The sequence below is a fragment of the Solanum verrucosum genome, unplaced genomic scaffold (genome assembly GCF_900185275.1).
Source record: "Solanum verrucosum unplaced genomic scaffold, falcon-dt-bn FXZP01000101.1, whole genome shotgun sequence".
NCBI lineage: Eukaryota > Viridiplantae > Streptophyta > Magnoliopsida > Solanales > Solanaceae > Solanum > Solanum verrucosum.
The window spans coordinates 848,059-874,712 of record NW_026020111.1 but is presented as its reverse complement, the minus strand read 5'-3'; the positions used below and the strand labels follow the sequence as shown (position 1 = coordinate 874,712).

The 26,654-nt window shown below is 32.9% G+C and overlaps 1 protein-coding gene and 3 pseudogenes across 1 annotated transcript; 1 reads left to right on the top strand and 3 right to left on the bottom strand.

The window, feature by feature from the left end:
• Positions 1-10,336: 10,336 nt before the first annotated feature.
• LOC125825404 (pantoate--beta-alanine ligase) lies at positions 10,337-13,937 on the bottom strand. The gene is made up of 4 exons (XM_049504746.1): positions 13,324-13,937; positions 11,274-11,387; positions 10,939-11,070; positions 10,337-10,508 (listed from the first exon to the last, which is right to left on the bottom strand). The coding sequence occupies exons 1-4, from the start codon at positions 13,903-13,905 to the stop codon at positions 10,392-10,394; spliced, it is 945 nt and encodes a 314-aa protein (XP_049360703.1). The 5' UTR covers positions 13,906-13,937; the 3' UTR covers positions 10,337-10,391.
• A 1,233-nt stretch (positions 13,938-15,170) lies between these two features.
• LOC125825456 (uncharacterized) lies at positions 15,171-20,977 on the top strand (annotated as a pseudogene).
• An 876-nt stretch (positions 20,978-21,853) lies between these two features.
• Positions 21,854-22,746, bottom strand: LOC125825406 (uncharacterized; annotated as a pseudogene).
• Positions 22,747-22,881: 135 nt separating this feature from the next.
• On the bottom strand, positions 22,882-24,596 carry LOC125825455 (uncharacterized; annotated as a pseudogene).
• Positions 24,597-26,654: the final 2,058 nt, after the last annotated feature.

The window sequence follows — 26,654 nt, the reverse complement described above, 5'->3', positions numbered from 1 at the left end:
TAATTCTCTTCTTAGTACTTCTTGAATTATTGAGTAAGCATGTTGTTACTTGATGTTGTTTGTTTAGTGTTGAACTTGATGTTACTACCCTTAGCTTAGTGCAATAAAGATCATTCGAGGATGAATGTTGCCAAGGGGAAGATATTGTAACATCTCGCATCTAGAAACGACTAGAAAGAGTTAAAATCTGAAAATATTGATTTTTGGAAAGATTAAAGAAATCAGGAAAATTATGTCTAAGTTAAGAAAGTGAGTTTTTGCCATTTTCAAACGGCCATACCTCCTAGATCAGGATGAGTTAGGAGCAGTTCTTCAGATGGTTGGAAATACCTTGGATATATCTTTCCAACGCCGCCGAGTTTTCTAAATTCCGACATCGTATGAGTGAGATATGCCTTTCGGAAGTTGGGTTATTGGATTGAGGAAAGTCCCAATCCGGATTTAGGGAAGGGCAAAGTAGTCTTTCCTCTAAGTTATTTCTTAATTTGATTTTAGGGGTTTATTGGGGTAAAAACAAAACCTAAATCAGTTTTGGAAAATTAAGGAACGCTTAGGGATTGGAAAAGACAGAACAGAAGAAAGAGTGGGAGAAAGAGTCAAGAATTCATCAAGATCATCCAAGCTTGCGAGTGTAATTCATCGGGGGTGATCCCTATTAAGGTATGTGAGATCTTTTCGTGTTGGTTTAGTTCACCCACACACCAACTTGTTTCAATCCATTGGTTTTGAGTTGTGTACATGTTGAAGAAGTGAGGTTCTTGAAGAACAAATTGTAGAATTCTTATTGGTTGAGTTGTTGATGCTTGGGGGTGAGTTGATTCATGTTTCCGGGTTGTTTTTCGAGTTAGATTGGTTGTATATTAAGGTTACAATTGATCCTAAGTGTTTGGGGAAAGAATTATGGAAGTTAGAAGAGTTTAGAGATGAAAAGCGAAAGAGAAAAGTCGGAAGTCGCTGGGCAAAAAGGGATGGGCGTGCGCCTGCCAGAGCGCCACAAAAACTTCTCTGAAGTTTGGCCTCTGACGTGTCGCGCCAGCCAGAGCGCCAGTCAAACTTCTCTAAAGTTTGAGGGCTGGCGCCCCGCGCCTCTCAGAACACCAGGGACACCAGTTCTCCCTATTCGTTCCTCACCTTTCGTACCTGTTCCTAAGCGATGTATCTATGTTTTCTAGTTGTTTCCAACACTCTAAGGTACATCTAAACATCATGAAATCATCCATAAACATGAGATCATGAACCTTGAATCCATAATCCAATTCAAGGAAAGTTAAGATCAAAGTCAAAGAAGTTAAGAGTCAAGTTTAGAAGTTAAGAAGCAAGTCAAAGCAAAGTTTCTTAAAGTTTTCAAGAGTCTTTATTAAACGTTTAAACTTCGTTTTAAGGCTCAAGTTTCAAGTAAAGTAAAGAGTAAAGAGTTGAGTTTATTTCTCAAAAGTTATTAGGGAACTAAGTATTCTCAAAGAAGTTTATAAGTGTTTTCACATTTGAACAAGAGGAACTATAATTTCCAAAAGAGCCTTTGGGCAAATTTTCAGTAAAGGGAACATCGATTCCAAAAGAGCCATTGGTCTAAACTTTGAGCAATTATCTCAAACTAAATAAAGAGGTGTTTAAAACACATATGAGCTAAAGTATATTTTGGGAGTAGTATTGAGCACCAAACATTGGATTTAACGGGTCATACTTTTTAGATGATCACGTAAGTTAAGCTAGTGGATCCACTAAGTTAAGTAAGGTCCTATATCACGGCCAGGTATAGGATGGTCCTTGGGCAACGTGAGGGAAAATGTTGTATCATCACTTGGGCTCATAGTGGTGGTTGTCGGTTAGAGAATCTCCCACAAAAGTTATATTACTTTTATATATAAGTAAAGTTGAGTTTGTTATTGCTTTATCTTTAACGAACTAAGTTGTTTACACTGTTTTACAAGATTTATATATATATATTGCATGTGTCTTATTGCTTTATATTGAGTTCAGTTATTCATGAGTTGTACAGAGTCAAGGTAAGTGTTCCTTCTTACTCCTTTCAAACTTAAGTTGTTGTTTAGCATTCCAACTCACATACTCGTACATTCAATGTACTGATGCCAGTTGGCCTGCATCTTATTATGATGCAGACACAGGTAACTAGGATCAGCATCCAGTGCGCCGTTGATCTAGTCGAGCACTCCAGAGTCAGTGGTGAGCCTCCTTGCATTCCGGAGGACTCTTTTATTCGCTTTCTAGTTTTTATTTATTAGGATGTTGTGTGGTCTGTCCCAACATCCATCTCAGTATTATAGAGGCTTCATAGATAGTCAGACAGTAGTTATGAGTCTCTCATCTATGTATTTGCAGATACTTTGTTTTGAGACAGAAGTTGCCAATTTGGCTAAGAGGTCATCATTTAAACTATTACATGAGTCTATTTTGTTAAGTCTTCCGCTGATTTAAGTAAGTCAGGACAAGGGTTCGCTTAGGGACAACAATGGTCTCTGAGTGCCAGTCTCACCCAGGGTGTAGGCTCGTGGCATGACAGTTAAACTTTGGTGTCTCGTGTGTTGATTATTTTCTTGCTTGGTTGATTTGTTTGCTGCCCAAACTGTTTTATTCTTGCATTATTTTGTCTTCTCTTGGTTCAAATATAAGGTAAAGTTTTGAATTGGGTTTTCTTCCGCTATCGCCCTGTCGTGCACATTTATTTTGTGCTTGCCTTTCCCAACACAAACTACATGAAGATGCGGAGTTTAGGGGATTTGGGATGCCAAAATGAATCCCCCCTATTAACCATCTTTCATATGCGGATGACACTATTTTGTTCTGTTCAGGGGATAAAAAATCCATTAGCAAAATGATGAATGTGTTGAGAAAGTATGAGTTGATATCGGGGCAAATGATCAATCTAGACAAGAGTTTCTTCTACTTACATGATAACACCCCTCTTATTATAGTAATCAGACTAAGAAAAAATGACAGGGATCAAGCAAGGGAATTTTCCTTTTACCTACTTAGGTTGCCCAGTGTTTTATGGCAGTAAGAAAATGGCGCACTTTGAGGAATTGGTGAAAAAGATTCACAGAAGAATCATGATGTGGCAGAATAAATGGTTATCTTATGGTGGAAAATTCATCCTGATAGCAAATGTACTACAATCTATGTTGATATACTTACTATCAGCTATGAACCCTCCAAAAAAAAACCACTGAGAAAATACATCAACTATTCGTTGGATTGCTCTGGAGCAAGACAAGAGGCCAAAGAGGATAACACTGGATAGCATGGGAGGAGATGTGCTATTCTAGGGAGGAAGGAGTAGTTGGATTCAGATCATTACATGAAGTCATGAAGGCATTGTTCGGGAAGTTGTGGTAGAATTTTAGAACGTCAACATCACTTTGGAGTACTTTCATGTGGAATAAATACTACAAAAAGGTACATCCTAGTATTGCTAAAGAAACTGGAGCCTCACATACTCGGAGTAAAATGTTGGAAGTAAGAAAAGAGGTAGAACATGAGATTTGGTGGCAAATTAGTTTTTGGTTTGACAACTGGACTAAACAGGGGGCCCTATACTTTACAGAAGATGGGGATGTAAGGGAAGACGAAATAGAGGTAAAAATTTTCATGGAAAATGGTGAGTGGAACAGACAAAAACTGATGGATTTAATCTCTGAGGAAATGACAGAATATATAGTGCATAATATCAGGCCAACGATAAATGGGCAGGCTATAGAGAGACCATGGTGGATGGGGAACTCCAATGGGGTTTTCTTAGTTAAGTCAGCTTATGTATGTGTGAGGAGGAAAAAGGAAAAGAAGTGGTGGTGGAGTAGTATCTGGAGCAAGAGAGTACCTTTTAAGATAAATTTTCTTCTATGGAGATGTTGGAAAGGCAGAATTGCCACAGAAGACAATCTCAAAAGAATGAAAATTAGTATGGCTTCCAGATGCTGTGAAAGATATGAACAGGAAACTATGAAACACCTTTTTCTAACAACCCCCATTGCCAACAAGCTATGAAGGCATTTTACTTCTTGTGCAGGGATCAAAATTGGAGAAGGACTACAACAAATAGTCACTAACTGGTGGGTAACATCTCATAGACCCAAACTAAGGAGGATATACCAGGCCATCCCAGCCATTGTGATGTGGGAGATATGTAAAAAAAGGAATGCAAGAAGACATGGGAGAGATGTTTATTATGAACATGCACTTCAACAGTTTCACACCAACATTTTCCTACTAATGAAGAAATTGTACCCTTGGATTAAAGCACCTAATAGCTGGAAAGGAATTGTGGAGATGCTAAGGAGATACAAGACAAACTATATCATCATGTTGTGGTCTGGGATAAGCCACCAATTGGATGGATGAAATGCAACATGGATGGGGCAAGCAGAGGAAATCCAAGAGAAAGCACATATAGTTTATGTGTCAGGACAGTGATGGAAATTTAATTCGTGCAGAAGCATAGAGGATAGGACAGGGAACAAGTATGGAAGCAAAAGTCAGGGCTATTCTTATTGCTCTAAAGTTTTGTAAAAACAATAGCGTTACAAATGTGATTGTTGAAACAAACTCACTGAGCATTACAAAGATGATCAGAAAGGAATGGAAAGTACCCTAGAATCACATAGAGGAAATAGAAGACATACATATTCTAAGTAGAGAAGCAAATGCAATAATAAATCATGTCTACCGAGAGGTTAACCAATTAGCTAATGAGGCATACAAGCAACAAGAAAGCATACAATGGAATAATTTCCAACAACTATCAGTGGATTATAAAAAGGTACTAAATGCAGACAAGTCACACATTTCAACATTAAGGATCAAAGCACAAGAGTCAGAAACATGTGCAAGCAACACTTCATATGCACAAGAGCTATCAGCCTTCAAGATGTGCTATGCCCATATAAAATGGATGGAAAATCAGAAAATGATGGAAATGGGAGTGAACAAGCTGAAAGCATACCTTTTCGAAGCTACAAGAAGACACGGAGACCAAGTGGTAGGCGTTTATCACCCACAACAAGAGGAAAGCGGGCAGAGAGCTTTATGCGGCAGCAAGAAGAGGAAAAGAGGGAACTCAATTTCGAAGCCCTACCGATTAGGAAACAAGATTTAAAAGCGGATAACTTCACTAAACTTGGGTGGGTGTTTTAGTTTTATTTTATGGGTTGAGTCATTTTGACTTGCCCTTTTTGTACGGACTTGAGCTTTGAAATAAAAGAGCTATAAGCTCAGAAAATTGATTTAAAAAAATAAAAAATAAAAAATTAAGGTGTAAAGTTCATTAGCTTATTAAAGATAAACAAAAATTTTATGAAAAAATATATAGTATGTTTAGCTTCAAGTACATATTTCAAAAAGAGTTTCAAGAAAGTATATTTTGCCTCAAGTGTACATTTTTAGAAAGAAAGCATAGTCCGTTTTTAAAGAAAATGTGTTCAGCTTAAAAGAAAAGGAATAAATACACTGGGATTTTAGTCATAATTCGGATAGTAATAGGGCCCTAGTTAAGTTAAGATATGTTGCTGAGATTTTGGTCATAGTTCAGAGATATGTATGCCTTATCCCTTAAAGAAAACATATCTCAACTTTGAGAAAGCATAGTCAACTTTTCAGAAGAAGCATAGTCAGTTTTAAAGCAAGTTCAGTTCTTCCTCAGTTCTAAAGAACTATTTTGAGCAATGACTCAAAGAAAGAGAATTCCAATTTTCTCCTAAAGTGGGACAACTTTAAATTATTGAACACCAATGCATGTTTTGCAAGTAGTATTAAACACCGAGGTGGGTAAGGATTCAGATAGTCTAAAACCCCAAAACTTCACCACCAACATATGATATGATTTTATCGTTGATTCGAGTGATTCCTTAGAAAGCCCCTAAAATAAGAGCTCAGAGATTGGATATAGTTAAGTTTGTCATTTATCGTGACAAGGTATTGAATGACTCTGACAACGTGGACAAGATGTTGTATTGTCATAAAGCTCACATGATGGTTGTCGGTTAAAGCAACTCCCAAAGAACAATAAAATTGTAAAACTTGATTTTTTAAAATCGATGTGCCATAATCGTGAATCATTTCGAGTGAATAATATATCAAAAGACTCTAAACATTGAGAGGAGCTCTTATCTAAATTTTAGGACTACTTAGAGGCTATTTGACTTAGTTGAGATACAAAGAGATCGATCTGCAATATATAAATATTATATAAACAAAATATATAATGTATATACATCATTGTTACTAGGGGTGTACATGGTCGGGTTGGTTCGGGTTTTTCAAATATCAAATCAAACCATTTGTGCCGGATTTTTAAATCTATAAACCAAACCAAACCAATAAAACTCGAGTTTTTCAACTTCGGGTTTTTTCGAGTTTTCAGATTTTCGGGTTTTTTCTGAAAAAGTATTCATACAAACATATAATTTACTTGTACTTCAAATATTTCTTTAGTCTTACCAAAGTACAACTATCTAAGGTGTTTCTTAAGAAAATAACACAAAAATATTAAATGAGTAATGATACTAAAATATCCAACAAAAAATAATAATAATAATGAAATCGCGTAAAACAAATATTGCAAATTAACAAGTCATAATGAAAATGATCATAATTTAAAAGTAATAAATCATGCTAAAATAAGTTTAATAAGTATTAGTTACATGACTAAATATTAAAGAAAATTAAAATTAGATTATGTATTTGAATAAACCAATGTAAAACCATAGAACAAATATTCAATATTATTGTCATTCTTAGTGTTGAATTGATAATTTTTTTTGCTTTAGTATTAATTTAATTTTGATTTAAGCTTTATTTTATTTACCAATATTTATGGACTATAATCTTTATTGAACCATTTAGATTTCTAAGTTTCAAACTTGAAATAATAATATATTAAAAGATAAAACTATGAAAAAGTATAAGAAATATTTAAAAATTATATCAAAGTAAATATTTTTATGTATAAAATAAAATTTTAAAATTATATATATAATGTAGGGTTGGTTTGATTTCGGGTTGGTTTTTTTTAGTTAAAACCAAACCAACCCAAATATAATCGGGTTTTTTTTCCAATACCAAATCAAGTAAAACCAACCACCAGTCGGGTTTTTTTCTCGGTTTAACTCGATTTGCAATTTGATTCAATTTTCGTTTGGTTTTGTACACCCCTAATTGTTACATAGTTATACATCATCTATATACAATTATACATTATTTATATAATATTGATACATTGCATATGCATATTAATTTATTTAGGAAAAATGATCAAAAATATCCTTACACTATTGGCAATAGAATAAATATACCCTCCGTTTGAGTTTGGGTGCAAAAGTACCCTCACCGTTACCCAATAGGCTAAAAAATACCCTTCAGTAACGGAAGAGTGGAAAAAAGGAATTTAGAAAACTTTTAAAATAAGAAAGGGTTGACTTTTTGTTTTGTTGCCTCCTCTCTCATTCTGCTCGCTCCCCCCCCCCCCCCCCCCAAGTTCCATCCACCAGTAACACCCTGTTTTATAATTAAAAAAAAAAGTTAATTTTTCTCAAGACAAATATAGCAAGAACTTGCATGATTTTTCCATTTACGAGCTAAAATGCTAAATTCAAGTTATGCCATCTCATTGCCAAGTAGAGCAAATATATATCAAGCAAAGGATATGTAGAAATATTGAGTACTCTTGTCAAAAAGTCTAAATCTATTACTCATTTTTCTATCATTACTGCACAAAATTGAGTTAAATTTTCAGTATATGTAAATTAAACTGAACAATTCAACATATACACTGGCAGTCTGGCACTAATTGTTCTTGTAGGAAAATTTTGCTCTATGTATCATTCCTACATGCTAGTTTTCTCCGCTCAATATCCTTCAATTTGCAATAAGTTCATGTTTACTTTTAGGGAAAAGGGTTTGAAAAATACTTCAATTTTGGCCGAAATTGCTGTTACGATATCAAACTTTGAAAATGACCTTTTACCCCCTGTACTATTTAATAGTACATTTTACCCTCATGTACTATTTAATAGTGTATTTTAAAGGTATATATGTGCCTACGTAGACATCATAAATATTGCATCATTTTAAATAGTAATGTGTCCACGTGGGCACATATATACTTTTAAAATACACTATTAAATAGTGCAAGGGGTAAAAGGTCCTCCACAAAGTTAGGTATCGTAACAACAATTTCGGTCAAAGTTGAAGTATTTTCCAGACCCTTTTCCCTTACTTTTAAGTAACTTATATGCATACAACAGAAATATTAAAAGGTTGCAATTTATCTTGATTGCTATATATGTTTCCACTTGTTGAAGAAAAATACTTGAAGGTTGAAGTTAGTTTGTTTTGCAATATTGATCAGAAATGACTTCAGTACAATAAAAATAACTTTTAACAACAATAAATATATGTATTAATAAAGAGATATTTACCACATTAGTTAATTATTATTGGATCCAATATCGTTATAAGCTTTAGACACATTTACGAAGAGTGTTAATTGTTGTTCAATATATATATATATAAACTATTGTCGTTAATTAATTGCCACTAAAGATATTTTTGATGTGGTGCTTATATACAAATTTATTTACTTGACATCATAAAATTTCATCATCGCACTCCAAACATTAGTTAATGGCTGTTTTTTTTTCTTTTTTCGAATACAAACCATGGTCGTGGGTGAAACTTGAGTGTAGATTAGTCAAAATGAATTCAGTTTTGTGTGACAAACGATGGATTTAAAATAGTTTCTTTTTTGTTTAAGAGGTAAGGAAGGAACAAAGAAGAAGAAGAGGTAAGAAATGGGTGTGGCAGCGGACATAATGAGAGAGAAAATTGGGAGGGGCAAGTGAAAACTTTTTCTTATTTTAAAAGTTTTTTAGATTCCTTTTTTTTTTTACTTTTCCGTTAGTCAGCGTATTTTTGAGCCTATTGAGTAACGATGAGGGTAGTTTTGCATCCAAACGTAAACGGAGGGTACATTTGCTCTATTTGCAATAGTATGAGGGTATTTTTAACCCTTTTCTCATTTTTTTTATTTTATATATATATATATATATATATATACTTGTCCATATATATTGGTAAATGACCTATTTATTTATCTAATAGTTTTCCAGTCATAATATTTTCTTGGATTATGGAGAAAATATCTAAAGATCTCTAAGCTTTAACCAAATGAATAAACTTGATAAGAGAGGGTAAATTTCATAGTTATTTCGTTGAATAAATGAGTTTGGATTTATGATTTTTTTTTTCCGTAAGAAATGAAATTAAGGTGTAAAGTTCATTAGCTTATTGAAGATAAAAAAAAAATTATGAAAATATATACAAAGTGTATGTATAATTATTCATAAAATAAAATATATTGTATACATATAATTGTAAGATTTGTGTATATAATTTATCATTTTGGTTTGTTATTTTCTTTAGTTTGTTTTTAATAAAAACTAAGTCAAATAGTATCAATTTTTTTTTTATAAAAAAAATCAAATCCAAATTAAACCAAATCAAATAAAAAATAATTTATAATTTAATGTCTAATTGGATCGATTTTTTAACCAAAATGTGAATACCCAAATTTTTCCATCAATAAATTGACTTCTTCTATCATTTGATTGTTTTTTGCTCCCTCCGTCCAACAATACTTGTCCACTATATTAAAAATAGACGTTCAACAATATTTGTCCACTTTATGAAATTCATAGATAATTTTACACTTAGTTCTTAATTTACCCTTATCATTAATTATAATCATATTCCTACTACACTTTTCAAGACATAGTATTTATTCAAAAATATAGTAAAATTATCCTTCTATTTATAATTTCTTAAGAGATGTACTAAGTTAATAGTTGACAACTATTGTTGGAGAGGGAGTAATAGATATGCTTACATATCTTCTACAACTTTCGTTACAAAAGTAATGCACCACAATAAGCATAACTTATTAAAACCCATTTCATTAACTGTTAAAGAGGATAATCTCAAAAACAAATTCTATAAGCTATCATAATTGACTTAATGGAGTTGGACTTGAAGATTTTTTGTGCTTTGATATAAATATTGTTTTGTGTCTCAGTTAATATGACTTACTTTCATTTTTAGTCGGTCCAAAAAAGAATGACACATCTATAAAATAATTTAACTTTAAAATACTCATTTTACCCTTAATGAAATGATTTATAGCCACACAAATATTTATCACTTATTTTAGACCAAAATTTCTAAAGTCTTCCTTTCATTCTTAAACTCTGTGTAGAGTCAAACTAACTCATATAAAATGGGAGTACAACTTTTCATACCTTTATACAAGTATAAGCAAATTTCTTTGAGGAAAAGTCATTGCAAACCAAGGTAACTGTATATTTAGTGGCTCCATGCATCTCAATTTATACATCTATTTCCATGTTGTCAATAAGCCTGACCTTTCCAAACCATACTGCTACACAAAATACAACTGGTCTCTTGATTGTTTCCACTGGCTCTAAACTTTCTTGATCCACAATCTGATGCAAGGAAGGTGTCAGCAATGAGGTAAAACAAAACCAACAAATCGGAAAGAAACTTTTTATCTGTATTGATGATAACCTTCATGTTGCTAAACAAAAATATTGTGGAACTTTGCACAGGTTCATGTCCGGATAAAGCTTCCAAGACGCTAAACATACCAAATACTGATAATGTGTCTACTAGTTCAAGAGGGTAGTATAGGAGAAGTGGTGTGACTAGAGAGCTTTATCATGTTACTCGCTCCTTAAAAAAGCCGATGTATGGTACTCCATGTATTTCTATTGGTAAATATATGTTACAGCTAGAGGACCTTGAAAGCACAATTGGCAAGATTATGCCATACTTCCTTAAGTAATTGAGTTACCAGTTGGTATATTCTGTTGTTTATATCTATATGAAAGACATTATTTTTCTTCAAGTTCTCACCTCAGCATAATCAACCGTTCCACCAGCTTCAGATATGGTAAGAATGGCAGTATTTATCAGCTCCCTGCAGTTGACCTGACCCTTTTCTGCTTCAACTTGTGCTCTAGACAGCGCACGACTAATTGATAAAGCCTGTAGAATAGTAGAAAGAGCAAAAAGTTTCAATTAACACAAAAACCAGACTAATAAAGAGAACCTTAGTAGGAAATCACTTTTTACGAATGCATTATCCCAGATATTTTGATTCTGAATAGCTTATGTTTGCATAATTAGTATATCTAAGAAGCAGGTTTTTATGATCATATATTAAGAGATAATGACAGCAGAAGAAGCACCCTTTGTCTGTCCGCAGGTGAAAGTTTCACATTACGGGAACTCATTGCAAGGCCATCATGCTCTCGTACTATTTCAGAACCAATCACCTTTATCCCAAAATCAAGATCTCGGACCTGAAATAGAATTACGTTGAGACTATCAATTAAAAATCACATCAGACTTCAGCTCTAAAGCATACTACTTGATTAAGACTAGCAAAGTAACAAAAACCAAGCAACATTTCAACATCTTCCTGATTAGCACTTTTACTTTCAGAGGGGCAGATATGGCCATATTTAGGGGTGGCATTCAGTATTTCCAAAGTTTGGTTTCCCTAATTCGGTATTCGGTAATTGAAAGTAGATACCAAATATTGAACTTTCAAAGTTTGGTCCGGTATGGTAAATTCCGGCACAATAAATACGTATTGACAGGGTGGAGTATTTCAATTATCTCTTAACCCAGAATTTGCAAATTGATGCAGGAAGATATTGAATTTTCTATCTTCAATTAATCATCAAAGTCATAAGAAATCGAAAAAGTAGAAAATGCATTTTTAGCCAATTCTTCAAATAGATCAAGCAACACCAAAACATCATTCATAATGACAAATATAGTGTCAAAGCTTCTAAATGCATCATTTGTTCTCTTCATAAGATCCCCAAAGATAACAACTTTCGGTACATGACTATCTGAGACACTCAACTCCCCTCTTAATACGAATCAAAAGAGCAAATAAACACATCATCAAAATCAAGCTATTGGCAAACAAAAAGTAAATGTTATTAACAGTCGTTGGAATAAAAACAAAATCCCTTTAACATAGTAGCATGTACTGACAGATGTTGTAAATCGGAAACAACCTCTCTACCTCTAAGGTACTTGATAAGGTTTGTGTACACTATACCCTTCACAAATCCCACCTTGTAGGATTACACTGGGTATGTTGTTGTTCTTGTTATACTGATAGATGTTAGATGGCCAAATACATAAGTTGCCCCTTAAAGTTGCCATGAATTTTCATTTTGACACCTAAACTAAAGCTTGTTCCTATTATACCCTTCAATACTTATTTATATGTGTCTATTGAACATCTAAGTCACAATCTTTCTTTAAAATAAAGAGTGTGCTATACAAACGATCTGATATAAAAATGTGACCAAGAAATGACTGGCACATAAACAGTAGAAAAAAAGGTTCTTCTCTTTCCTCAAGTTGTGTATTTCAATTACGAAAACAAAATAGAAAATTTCAACCACGAAAACGCAATCACCTCTTCGGCGGTGAAAGCAACGACTGCTGCTAAATTCGCCACCACCATCACTTTCTATTACATCCATCTCATTACCACCATCCATCCACACTTCAAGATTAACCACCAACATCAAACTCATCATTCATCACTCCACTCTCACACAACACCCCTATTCGCTGCACCATCAGCAACAGAGGAGGTAATATAACCCCCAGTCAACAGAGGAGATAAAGAAATTGTTGTCACGGGGGAAAAATTGAAGTTTTGGGTGACAAATGCTTACCAAAGTTGAAGAAATCAATAAATAGTAGTAACGCAAACGTTAAGACTTTGATGAGCATCGCAAATCTGAACAAACTCCATCACCTCACTCCCTTCATTCACTTATTCATTTTGTTCCTTACACTGGATATACACCCTCATTGAATGATTGGATTTTCAAAAAATCAAATAAATTGGACCACAGTACTTATAGCTAATTAAAAAAAAATAAAAAAAATTGACCACAGTCCACATAGAACTGCTAAATCAGAAGAATTCTTAGATACAGCAAAGGGATTGTTGTGGCCATATTTTGGGAGTCCATAATCAAAAACTATTAATGAGATAACATGTATCTTTTACCATAAAATCTACCACTTAGGAGTCGTTTGGTGTGAGTTATAAGGTATAATAATCACACAGATAAAATATTAGGCATACGGGATAATTAATTTGGGGATAACTTATAATACCTTCATCCAAACAGCTAGTACATGTAAAGTCATCCAACATTTCAACAGAAAAAACAAAAGAAAGTTTTTAGCAAATCTTACCATTCTCTGTATAATCCTCCATTGCTGATAATCCTTCTTACCAAAGACAACAACATCAGGCTCAACTATATTGAACAACTTGGTAACAACAGTAGCAACCCCTCTAAAGAAAACAGGCCTACTATTCCCACACAATCCCTTTTCCAATTTTTCAACTCTAACCCAAGTTTCATGCCCCATCCCTTTATCTTCAACACAAGATACCACCATTTCCTCACTCTCTTCTAAATTCCTCTCAGACCCATTTCCAATTTGAGAATTCCCATAGTCATACAGATTTTTGGGGTTGAATACAACATCAACCCCACCAGGTACAGAGTTGAGTTTCTCGATATCGCCTTGAAAATCAGATGGGTATGTTGAAAGATCTTCATTGGGTGAGAATTGACCTGGATTAACATAGATGGAGACAACTATAAGGTCAGCTTGATTGTGTGCATCTTGGACTAGAGAAAGGTGACCTTGATGGAGGTAACCCATGGTGGGTACAAAGCCAATTGTATTGCCTTGGGCTCTCATACTCCTTGTCCATTTTCTCATCTCATCCTTGTCTGTGATGATAATTGCTTCTTTAGCTGCCATTTTCGATTAGCTCCAATTCCTCTTTGGTCAGCTATCTCTTCACTCTATGAATATCCTTACTACCTATTCCATCTATATTCTTTCAAAATTAATTTAATTAATTTTTAAAATTAAATTAAATTTATTTGATATTTTAAAATTATATAAAAAAATTATAAAATACATTTATATGATGACAAAATACATTTAAAATTTTTAGTCAAAATTCATATAATTTGATTTTTAAGAATAGTTGAGGGTAAAATTTACTCGCACCGAATATATACATCAATCCAATACATGTATGTTATGTGTTTAAATTTATACTTCATCTTAATTAATTAACATGTGTTTTACTTCATTAAATCACATAATAATAAAAATTACATTAGTTTAATGTATACCGCGATGCGGATAAGTTTTTTCGACCAATAAGAAGGTGGGATGTGCTGGCGGCTACAAAATACTCCCTCCGTCTCAATTGACAAGTCTAATTTTACACAATATTTAAGAAAATAGGAAAAAAAATTAATAGTTATGGTTTAAAATAATTTTTAGATATTTATAAAAATTATAAATTATTTTATCAAGAATAAAGTAGAATTTAAAATTAAATTATTTCTAATTATAATACGGTGACTTGCATATGAATATTTTTTATCAAAATAAGTTATTATTTAAACTAATTCACCAAAATGATATATTTTTTAATTTTTTTTTTATAAAACTAGTATAAACAAAATTCATAGTAGCATTTAAGGTTTTATTTGATTAAAAAATAAATTAACGGCGTTAAATGAATATACGTTACTGTCAGTAACGATTTTAGATTAAAATATAGGAGAAATTACTAAAGTACACTACATATGTTTACCTATTATCAATTAATCCCTTCTCTTTCATAAAAATTCAAAAATCTCTACTTTTCCCCAATTCCTCTTTTCCGGATACTTTATTATGAAAGAAACCAAACCCATCTTCCTCACCCCCAAAATCTCGCCTATAATCTCTCCCACTACCAAATCAGTTACTGCTTTCAAAGCAATTGGATTTTCAAACAATTCAACAGTCCCAAAGTTCAAAATAGGTATTATTCTTCTTCTTCATTTTTCTTTCAAAATCAATTTTTGGTTTCAATCGATTTTGGATTATTTGTCACAATGGATCATCCGTCTTTTAATATTGGGATTTCCCAATTAATAACACCTAACAATGAACAATTTTTTGAATCTAAACACCCCAACTTGAATGAACATAGGTCTAAAAGCTTGCATGCAACGACATTAATGGCGAATCGAACTTCTTCCAAGAGAAAATTGAAAACGAAAGTGGGGTCATCATCTAAAGCAAAGGATGCAAAAACTAAAAAGAAAAGGGGTAGAAAGGTTGCCCCTCCCATTTTCCGACCAACACTACCCATGGTATGTCTTTCTTTTGCTTTTAATTTTAGACATTGTTGAAAAATAAACTTATATAGTGTATATTGTAATATGTAGTTTTAACCTAGAAACACTGATTGTTTGGGTTTGAGTTTAACTTTTAAATTTGTAGATGAAAGATATGGTTGAAAAATATTGTTTTATTGTATATATTGAAATCTAGAGTTTTTTACCAGAAACACTTATGTTTTATCTGATGTTGATATTGAGTATAGATTTTACATTTGTTGATGAAACACATTGTTGAAAAATAAAGTATCTTGGTATATACTGAAATGTTTAGTTTCTACCCAGAAACACCGATATTTATCAATTGTTGGTAGTAAGGTTTCATTGTTGAAAAATAAAGTATCTTGGTATATACTGAAATGTTGATTTTCTACCCAGAAACACTGTTATTTTATCAATTGCTGATATTAAGGTTTCATTGCTGAAATAAAGTATCTGTTACTTGTGATTCATATACGTAGATGATACAAAAATAAGTATTTGTTTTACATTTGTAGATGAAACACTAGTTTAAGGCAAGTTTTGTGTGCTGAGATTTGTATTTAAGATAGGCGTTCAATTCGCTATATGATATAGAGGTTATTTGTTGTACAGTGTATCATATTCGTAGATATGCACATGAATGATGCGAAAACAGAATTTAACATATATGTTAGTTAACATTTTGTATCATATTTAAATAGAAGCCAATGTATATACATAAGTAAAATGATTTTCTGTATCAGTCATGCAATTTTGGCATACTAAGTATAAAATGATCTGAAACATGATATTTCCCTTTTAGTTATGTATGCATCATTTATCAATTTAGTTATTGATCAACAGCATTTATCTTTCTGTAATTGCAGAATATGAAATATGTGATTAAACATATTCCAAAGCAACCCCTAAAGTTTGGTCCTACTTACAATTCTAATTTTAAAGAAAACTTAGAATTGTCAATAAAGGATGAAGGTATGAACAAGTTTAAGGATACCATATTTGGCCAGTACCTTAATATCCCCAAGTGCCACTACCAAGGACAAATTACCAAATGTTTATATCTTCTGGAGGTTGAGCATGATAATTTAGACAAAGAAATCCATATTCATCATGCTAAAGGAAATGTATTGCAATTTTCTATTAGAGAATTTGCAATTATTACTGATCTCAAGTGTACCGGAAATGTTAAAGATTTTACATATCCGATTTCAAAAATTAGTAAGCTAGTTCAGCGATGCTTTCCTGGTCCAAATTATAACGTAAACAAAGGACGGCTGGTAGATCGTTTTGAGTTGGGTATTTGGGACAGCAGTGATGAAGCTCTTCAGATGGCTATATTGTATTTCATTCATACGTTTGTTTTCTCCCAACTCAGTGATGCACCAATTCCTATAGAAGATTTCTTTATGGTAGAAGATGGCAGCTATAAACAGTTTTCGTGGGGACAACTTGCCTTCACGAAGTTAATGAAATCATTTAGGAAAGAGTACAAACCTAACAAACAAATGTATCGGTTGAATGGATTTCCATACGCACTTAATAGCTGGGTATATGAATGTGCATCGGCAATGCATAACAAGATAGCTGTTAGAGAAGGAAATGGTATACCAAGAGTATGCAATTGGAAAGTTGTGGGTGCAAAGCCTAAATACGAGATGTTTATGCAAAACATCTTTACTGAGGTAATTAGTATATAGCATCCTTTTTTACTTTATTGTTTTATTTGTGATACATTATTTAAATAGTTCTAACGATGTTTTAATTTTTGTTTCTATAGAATGATTGTTCTAACATGCAACCAACTCAAGAGGAACTCGAATCACTTGATTTACCAAATAATAGTCATGTACCTCCAAATCGGCCAGCCACATCAGTTGCAAATCAGGAAGAGGTGCAACCAGACGATGTTTCTGATTTTGAAGAGTTTTCATCAAAATCTCCGGAGCAACTGTTAAGGAGATGCACACGTCTTTGTACCACAGGATCCACCACACCCCCCAAGAGAAGAAAGGTTGCACATCCAACAAAGAATAATGTGCCAAAGACAACACCAGACGTGCAAAAGAATCAGCCATTTCAAACTTCGATTTCACAACCCCTAAAGTTTGATAGTGTATCTGGTGTTCATTTTAATACAGTTCCCCGAAGAACATTATCGGACAATGCAAGACTCGAGGATCTGGAGGGTCACATTAAGTCTTATGTAAGAAAACATAACTATGTCATTTAAACATTTTCATTGTTATTTATAATCTCACTTACTATGCTTAATTTGAATCCAGGTTGACCAAAAAATTGGAGCTCTTGAGGTGTTAATTATAAAAAATCATTCTGAGTTGATGAAATCAGTTGCCGCGAAAGATAACAAAAGTGATAAGGTAGTATTTTTATTTTTAGATTATCTTTTTAGTTTTGTGTTATACTCATTTTTTTCATCATGAAGGACATTGGTGGCATTTCTATGCCACATATAGTGGATGATTCAGTAGACAAAGGTAATGTTGATCTAGAATCTGCTTCTGATCAATTATTCCAACAACCCATTTCACCTATACAAATGAATTTTGCAACTGTTGATCACGATGGTGATGCATCTGCTATGGAGGTTGAACAACGACTTGTTAACGAAGAAAATGTTGCAAAGGTATGCATATGATACTTAAATTTAATTATATAACTTAATGACTTTCAATCATTAGTTAATTTCATTAAAATTATTAACAATGTATCATTTACAAATGATTGATAATTTAGTAATTTTAATTCATATAATGAAAAAATCATTGACTTTTTGTGTATCATTAGTTGTACAGTAAACACTTAAATCACTTTTGCTACTATATTTTTTGTTTTGAATCACCAGTCACGTATACTTTATAATTCCTTCCTTATATTTTGTTTTACAAACATAGATTGAAGAGCCATCCATTAAGGATTTTGCAACTGTTAATCATGATGTTGATGCAAATGATGTGGAGGTTGAACAACGACATGTTAACGAAGAAAATGTTGCAAAGGTATGCATATGATACTTGAATTTAATTATGTAACTTAATGACTTTCAATCATTAGTTAATTTCATTAAAATTATTAACAATGTATAATTTACAAATGACTGATACTTTAGTAATTTTAATTCATATAATGAAATAATCAGTGTCTTTTTGTGTATCATTGGTGTACAGTAAACACTTAAATCTCAGTTGATACTATATATATTTTTTGAATTACTAGTAACAGATACTTTATAATTACATCTTAATATATGCGTTTACAAACACAGATTGATGAGACATCTATTAAGGATCAGATTATGGAAGATTCAACAAATGTTATACCCACAATACACCATAGTGATGTTCCGATAGAAGAGTTTGTTCATAATAAGGAAGTGGTAAGTAAAGATCTTTTGAATTGTTACAATCAATTATTTTTGAAACTAAATCGAAATGATGTGTAATATTCTGTTTATTAGGAGGACGCAGTACATAAAGTCACACAATTGCACACAAAAGTATTGAGCTGTGATAAAATTGTTGCTGATTCAATTAAACAAGACTCAAAAAGACATGCTTCAAATCCAGTAATTGTTGATACATCTGTCTGATTCTAAATTGTTTAATGCAAATGTCAACAATTGCGTATAAAAATTGTACTATTTTCTTATAATTTACTAATATCATGTAGGATTCTTCCAAAACAACATTTATTCCATATGGCACTAAAACTCATAGATGCAATTGTCTACAAACTTCCAAACGAGCCAATTAATGTCGCACCACTTAGTGTAATCATTCCTCCACAGCTAACCAACAGTGATGATTTTCTATCTGATAGCCAGCTACCCACCCAACTTCCAATCAAGAAATCTGCACACAATCTTGATACAAAGACTTCAGCTCCACGTAACAGAATCCCTTCAAAGATTTTGCAGTCTCCATATGTGAATACTTTTGGATCCAGAGATAAGGGCAAGGAAAAAATAGACGATGACATTCGCCCATATACTCCATTTGAAGGATGTGGCATCACCTATCAAGTTTCGTCACTTTTAATGCAAGAGTACTCCCAATGGATACAGAAGGGATTCCTCAACACACATGCAAACAAGTAAGTTTTTTTATTAATAAATCTTTTTAGCAAAGCATATTCGAATAAGTAAGTTTTCGTTTTATATTATTTCTATACTATTATTTTGTATTAGCTTATTCTTAAGTTGCTATAATCATTCTCATAGGAAACCTTCAAAGGATAAATATAGAGGCAAAAATGCTCTATTTGGCTTTGATTATATGGATTTTGTTGTCGCATTTCCTTTGGACAAGAACTGGTTTTATACTATGTCACAGCAAAAAAAATGTTGGACTGATCAGGAATAATATACAATACAATTATGTATACGATACACAATTAACATGTGTAACTCAAAAAAACCAGATTACTAATTGTGTTGTATAATTGTTACATGTATCATATACTCCTTCCGTTTCAAAAAGATTGATCTGGTTTGACTTGGCACGATGTTTAAGAAATTAAAGAAGACTTTTGAATCTTGTGGTCCTAAATTAAAGTTTTGTCAAATGTACAAAATTGCCCTTAATCTTGTGGTCTTAAACATGCCACGTGGAAATCAAAAAGTAGAATGTTACCAAAAAAGGAAAGAGGTCATTTTTTTGAAACTAACTAAAAAGGAAAGGAGGTCATTCTTTGTGAAACGGAGGGAGTAATTTTTATCATATATTGTTGTTTTATGTATTGTGTTCTTTTTTTCTTTAATTTTGCAGTACATAGATGTAATTTTTTACTATCTACGCAAGAAATCAAAACTAAGAAGCATGGATCAATACAGATACACTACATGCAACTGCTTGTTCAATACCTATATAAAAAATGCGTACAAAAGGTACTATTGTAGTCCTGCGGACGATACTCTCAGTACACAGCAACACATTGCCCGAGCTGATATTGTATCTGTATATGAAAGGTCCATCAAAACGTCATTAATGGTTTTTCTGTCCCTGCTGCTTTACCATGACATCTAGTAGATGAGGTGTATATTCCGATCAACTGTGATGAAGAATTTCATTGGGCGTTGGCTGTGGTTGTTTTAAGGAATCGGTTAATTCGAGTTTATGACTCAAATTTGGGAACAAGGAACAAAAGTCAATCTGATGAGATAAAACAGTTGTCTATCATCCTGCCTAACTACTTTCATGATAGTGATTCTTTGATAAAATCGACAAAATTGATTGGGCAACATTGGATGCATACAAAGACAACAAAACTGGTGAATTGATGGGTCTACAACATTCGTTTGAAGTGGAATTTGCTCGAGACATTATGCAACAAAATAGCGATAGCCTGTAAATATTTAATCCACCCAGCTTTATTTATACATTTCATTCAATTTATAATGTATTCTTTATGTTTGCAGCGACTGCGGAACATATGTAGCTGCTTTTGCTGAATTTCTAAGCGATGAAATCAAGGTCCCATCGATTCCTTTTCAAAGTGAATATTTTCGCTCAAGATATGCAACACTGTTATGGAAATATGGTACCGACAGGGTCAATGCTGAATACGTTAGCGAGAATGATGATCCTATAAGGCTAAAGGTCGCTTTCATTCTATTGGCAGATGATGAATTGTTTAATGTAGAGTAGTTGTTTATTGATTGACTTACCGTAAAAATGTGAAGTTTTACTGTTTTGAAGATACATTAAGTGTTTTGTAGTATTCCTCTCCAGGTCTACATTATATTTCTAAGTAATTAATTATTCTATTTTTGAAGAGTTTTTATTTTCACACTTTTTATGTCGCTTCTAAATTAGTTTTCACTGCATTTTAATACCTTATTAATTTTTCTATATTATAAGTATTATACATGTCAATGAAGATTTTACTATAGTGAATCTGATACAAAATTTCATCGCTCATATTAAGTATATGATACAAAAATTAAAGTATCTTAAAATGACATAATTTTATTGTTCACACAACACTGTACAATTTATATTTTATAAGATGATACTAAATATTTTTTACTTACATAAAGATTAGGTATATGATACATAGGTGCCTAAAACATTTCAAATTGATACAGTTTTATCATTTCATGACAAAGTTTCAAAGATATCAAGTATCATATACAAACTTTATACGAAAATCAATCTAACTTTTTAAATATCTTATACTTAATTTCCAGAAAACTATTTTGTTCATGAAAACTCAAATTTCGTCCATAAATATCAAAATTTTATGTATATGATATATAATATTGGTAAAAAATACAACTTCTGATACTCTATTATTAGTAGATACAAAATTTAGAAGAATATATTATGTATATGATATATAATTGATTCAAATGATACCTTTTTTAAACATTGTCTTTATTACAACTATTTGGCACTATTAATCGATGTAAAAATTATAAAAAGCACATAGTACACCAATATAATTTTTATAATAAATTGACAATCACATAATGTTGTCAAAACATAACATTATTCATTTATTGCATCATAAAATAGTAACCATTAAGAATCTTTTGGGAAGAAAGTACATGTTCTTCTATTGTGACCTTCTTGTCCACATTGTCCACAACAGTTCGTGTTTGTGGTAATCTTTTCATCTGGATTTTTCTTCCTCTTTTTTCTTGGTCTTCCAGGCATTTTTTTGTATCGTGGTGGCAAGACGACTTCCACCAAAACATATTCTGGAGCTATCCAATCACTTTTGTCTAGCATTGGTTCTATTGAAAGTGCATACGTGTTTGTTAATGCATCATGTTTATAGTAATCAGAGCAATAGGGATGTACATCTTTAATATTCTTCTTCGTCAAAACAGTCATTGCGTGCGCACAAGGTATCTCGTCATGTTGAAATCTACCACATGAACAAGTTTTTCTCTCAAGACATACAATGTATCTTATCGCACCTTCATACACTGCAAATATATATTCAGAAGATGCAACTACCTGCAAATGTTTAAAAATTACAGATACATCAAATGAATTTGTAAGTGGTATACTTAACAATATAACGAGAAACATAAAAATTGATAATACAAATATGTACCTTCATTTTCACACATTTGGACGCGTTTATAATCAATATTTCTTCAAATCTTCTCCCTAATGTTTCCTTTGTATACGATGCTATTTTGTCAATTTTTGCAATTCCAAGTACCAAATAGAATTCTAACTTCTTCCAGAAAGTCTATAATAGGTAGTTGTCGTGCATCAACAAGGCAACCATTGATACATTTTGCTATGTTCGAAGTCATCATCCTCCCCCTGTTAACAGTTGCATGAGATCTAGCCCACCTTTCATACCCAACATCTTGAAGATACTTCTTAACTCTGCCATCTATTTTTTCCACTTTAGCCATTAATTTTTCAAAATCATCTTTCCGATAAGCCTTTGCCATCGAATAGAAAATATCACTTAGTATGGTTCTGCTTCTCTTGTAGTATGTACACACATTTTTCCAGAGGTGCCATATGCATGTGAAATGAGGAACATTTGGATAAACAATATTTACACTCTTCAATATGCTTTCATTTCAATCTGATACAACACATATTTGTTCTCTATCACCAAATACATTTTTAAAGTGTTGGAAGAACCATGAACAATCATTTTCCGTGTCTACAATTTCATAAACTAACGACAATATACAACCTTCAGATTGAAACACATAACATTACGATTCTTTATATATGATTGTTCCATGATGTTATATTACTATCTTGAAAAATCAAATTAATAAACAACATGTCATACCTGCCCCATCGAGTGTACTTGCCGATACAAATGTCCCTCTATAAGATCCGCTAAGATGTGAAGCATCAACAACAACAACAGGCCTACAGAACTCAAACCCTCTCATCATTGGCCTTAATGATATGAAAAGATACATAAACTCATTTTTTTCCGACTTGTGCATACGTATATATGAATTTGGATACACAATGTTCAACATATATATGTATTTGGCATCTGTTTGTATCCGTCTGCAGGTTTACCCCTAATCATCTCCAATGCACGTTCTTTTGCACGCCATGCTTGTTGGTAAGAAATTTCAACTTCATATAGTGCCCTAACATCCTCAATTATATCGTTTGGAGTATGTTTTCTTTTCTGATTCACTAACTTTGGAGCTGTCACACCACTAAGAAACCCAACAGTAGCTTGTACCTTACTTAATACCCTATCCCTCAATGGACATGTATGTTCACAATTGAAGTATCTCACTTTGAATATGTCCGTATTTTTCCTAACGGACGCCTTCAATTCCCAACAACAAGCATCTGAATGACATACTAATACGTAGCTGCAATTATACGATATACAATTGTTATTTCATCAAGTTTAATGTATCAATTCATAATATTATAAATAAAATAACAGTACAACATACATTATTACAAAGACTTTTAGTTAAATTGTAATCTGCACACAGTTCATAAACGACTCATTTTATATATTTGATATACAAATCAGATAACACATTCAAAATTCAATTATTAACATTATTTCAATAATCCTTCTTAATTATTAAAGTATCAAGCATAAACCCTTATGATACCTAACAACTACCATTGCACTAACACACGTTATTTGTATATCATGATCAACATGATATCAAATAAATCTTAAAAAATCAAGAATTTTATAAGATTGAAGTATCACATACCTTTTGCTATCAGATCTCTTAACTCTAAAATTGAAGCTATGCTTAATTTTATATTTTGTCATAACAACCATTAGAGTTGCCTTATCCTTGTACAATTGCTTCACTTCCACATTAGAAACATTTGTATCTGATATATAATTTTCCACCTCCATTTCTGGTATGTAATAAGAATCACAAATTTTTGATTCAACAATACTTAGAGCCTTTGGGTCCCTTTTTCCACCTTCAACACACACAATTGCACCTGTTGTTGCATCAAAATTATGTATATCTTCATCACTTCTATCCGATGTATCAATGCATAGTGGATACATACCAAATTCTACCTCATGTTTCTTCACTTCTATGTACAATTTCACTCCCATATCATTCCAAATACACAATGGACATGAATTACCTTCTACAACGTATCTGATCTCCATATTTTTTTATTCATCAACGTTCAATTCTGCTGCAATTGCTGATTTGAGATTAACGAACGAAATATTTTTCCCAACCACTATGCCATCAATTTTGTATTGCTCGTACCTAACATCACTTTCCCATATACCTGAATGCCTTAACAAGATGGAAATATTCATTACAAATCTTCACCAAAAAAAGCGTTGGAATTTTCAGAGCTTTTCGTAAAACAAGAAATAAAAATGAAAAAATTAGGCAAATGACATAGTATAAGAAAGAAATTACTTCATTTCCCAACTCTTTCATTAATTACCAAAAATCTCTTTTTTTAGTGTTTTCGAATACATAATATAGCAGTGTGGATACTTAATATAGCAGCGTGGATACTTTAATTAATAACGGGCAGATACTTAAATTATTAAGTTGTTAGAACCACAGATACTTAATTAACGGGCAGATGCATAATATAGCAGCGCGAATACTTTAATTAATTGTTACGCCCCGAGCTATCCCCAAGACGCGGACACGGGACCTAGGACCACAAGTGATCCCAAGCTAACCCTACTGGCATGATCATGAGCATACTAAAGATAATAAACTGATGCAGAAGCTAATTCATAAATAAATCTGAAAAGATGGGGAATACCCATATACTATAACTGAATATATCAAATCTGAGAGTTTAATACAAAGGAAATATCAAACTCAAAACACTAAGTTGAATCTAACTATGTCTGAAATAAGCCTCTAAACTGACTAGAAATGTTGGGACATGCCCCAACTAGATTTAGCAAAACTGAAACTAAAGACTAAAAGCGATAAAGATAAACATGTCACTAGTCCTCGAAGAATGAGGAATCACCACTGATGCAGCTGAACTGAAGATCGAGAACCGATCTAAGCGTGATCTGGATACTGAGAACCTGAACCTACATCACGAGAAGATGTAGCGCACGTATGCGTCAGTACTTGAAAGGTACTGAGCAGACAAGATAGAGTAAAGCTGAAAGAACATATAACTGAACAAAGCAATAAAGCAATGAAATAATCTGAACATGATATAGATACTGAATACTGAGCTAACTGAATGCAATGACCAATTTATAACATGTTGACTGAATACTGAATGAACTGTATATGTGGTCAATGCAATAGAGTCTGACTGAACTGTGAGAGCTACTAATAATCGACATAAAACCACATGAGCTAAATGTGGAGTCCGATGTATACGCCCCATCGAGAGGACCCAATATACCCGGCTAATGGTATAGAGGCATGACTGGCGTGATCACTAAACTGATGTTGCCCACAGAGGGGACTTACACATACGTGGCTCGTAGTTCTGGGACTATATGGGTACGCTGAAACCCTAGTCCAACTCGGTATTATGCTACTCCCAATAGATTAAGTGGTTAACACATTATGACTGAGTTTCTGTAAATACTGGATAGCTCGAAACTGAACATGCAAATTGAGAATGCAACAATTAATCTGATAATGATGCATTCATAAACTGAGGCATGTATAACTGAATACTGAAATATCTGACCTAGCAGGTGTAATTCAAGAACTAAAGAAATACATAGCTAGGGTTCTGAAATTCATGCGATAAACTGAGCAATAACATGATAATCTGATTTGGAACATTTAAATAACTAATTCATGATGATCTGTTCAAATTCTAGAAACCCTAAGTCTGTTCATAATCATGGAATCAAGAATCTGACTGAATTCTAGGGACCTAATGGCCGAAAGGAACCCACTAGTGAAATCCCACATACCTGGTGACGAATTCCACGGAGAAATCTTTCGATTTTGGGGCTGGAACTGAAGAAACCTCGCTGCGTTCTTGAACTAGGGTTCTTGACCTTTTTCTCCTCTCTTGCTTCTAATTTTTCTAAGTTTTGATTAATGAATTTGACTTAGGTAGGTTCTAGTTATGTTTCTAGGCTTAAACTAATTAAAACCTCATCATTTAGGGTCTAAACGACGTATCTTAGGGGTTAAACGAAATAGGAAAAGACCAAAAGACCCCTGAATTAACTGCTGTCGGAGTGACTGACAGAATGGACCTACGGTCCGTCAATCAATCGACGGTCCGTCCATTGGGTCCGTAGGTCGAGTCTGTCCGACAGGGCTTCACTAAAATGGGCATAACCTTTTACTCGGAGGTTGGAATTTAGCAAACTCGGTGGCGTTGGAAAGATAATTCAATTATCTATCTAACCATAGTTCAT

Excerpts from the sequence above, each read along its gene's own strand:
- LOC125825404 (XM_049504746.1), bottom strand. The coding sequence starts at position 13,905 with ATGGCAGCTAAAGAAGCAATTATCATCACAGACAAGGATGAGATGAGA. Across the intron at positions 11,071-11,273 it reads CACCTGCGGACAGACAAAGG|GCTTTATCAATTAGTCGTGC; the intron begins GTGCTTCTTCTG and ends ACTATTCTACAG. Across the intron at positions 10,509-10,938 it reads GAACGGTTGATTATGCTGAG|ATTGTGGATCAAGAAAGTTT; the intron begins GTGAGAACTTGA and ends TCCTTGCATCAG.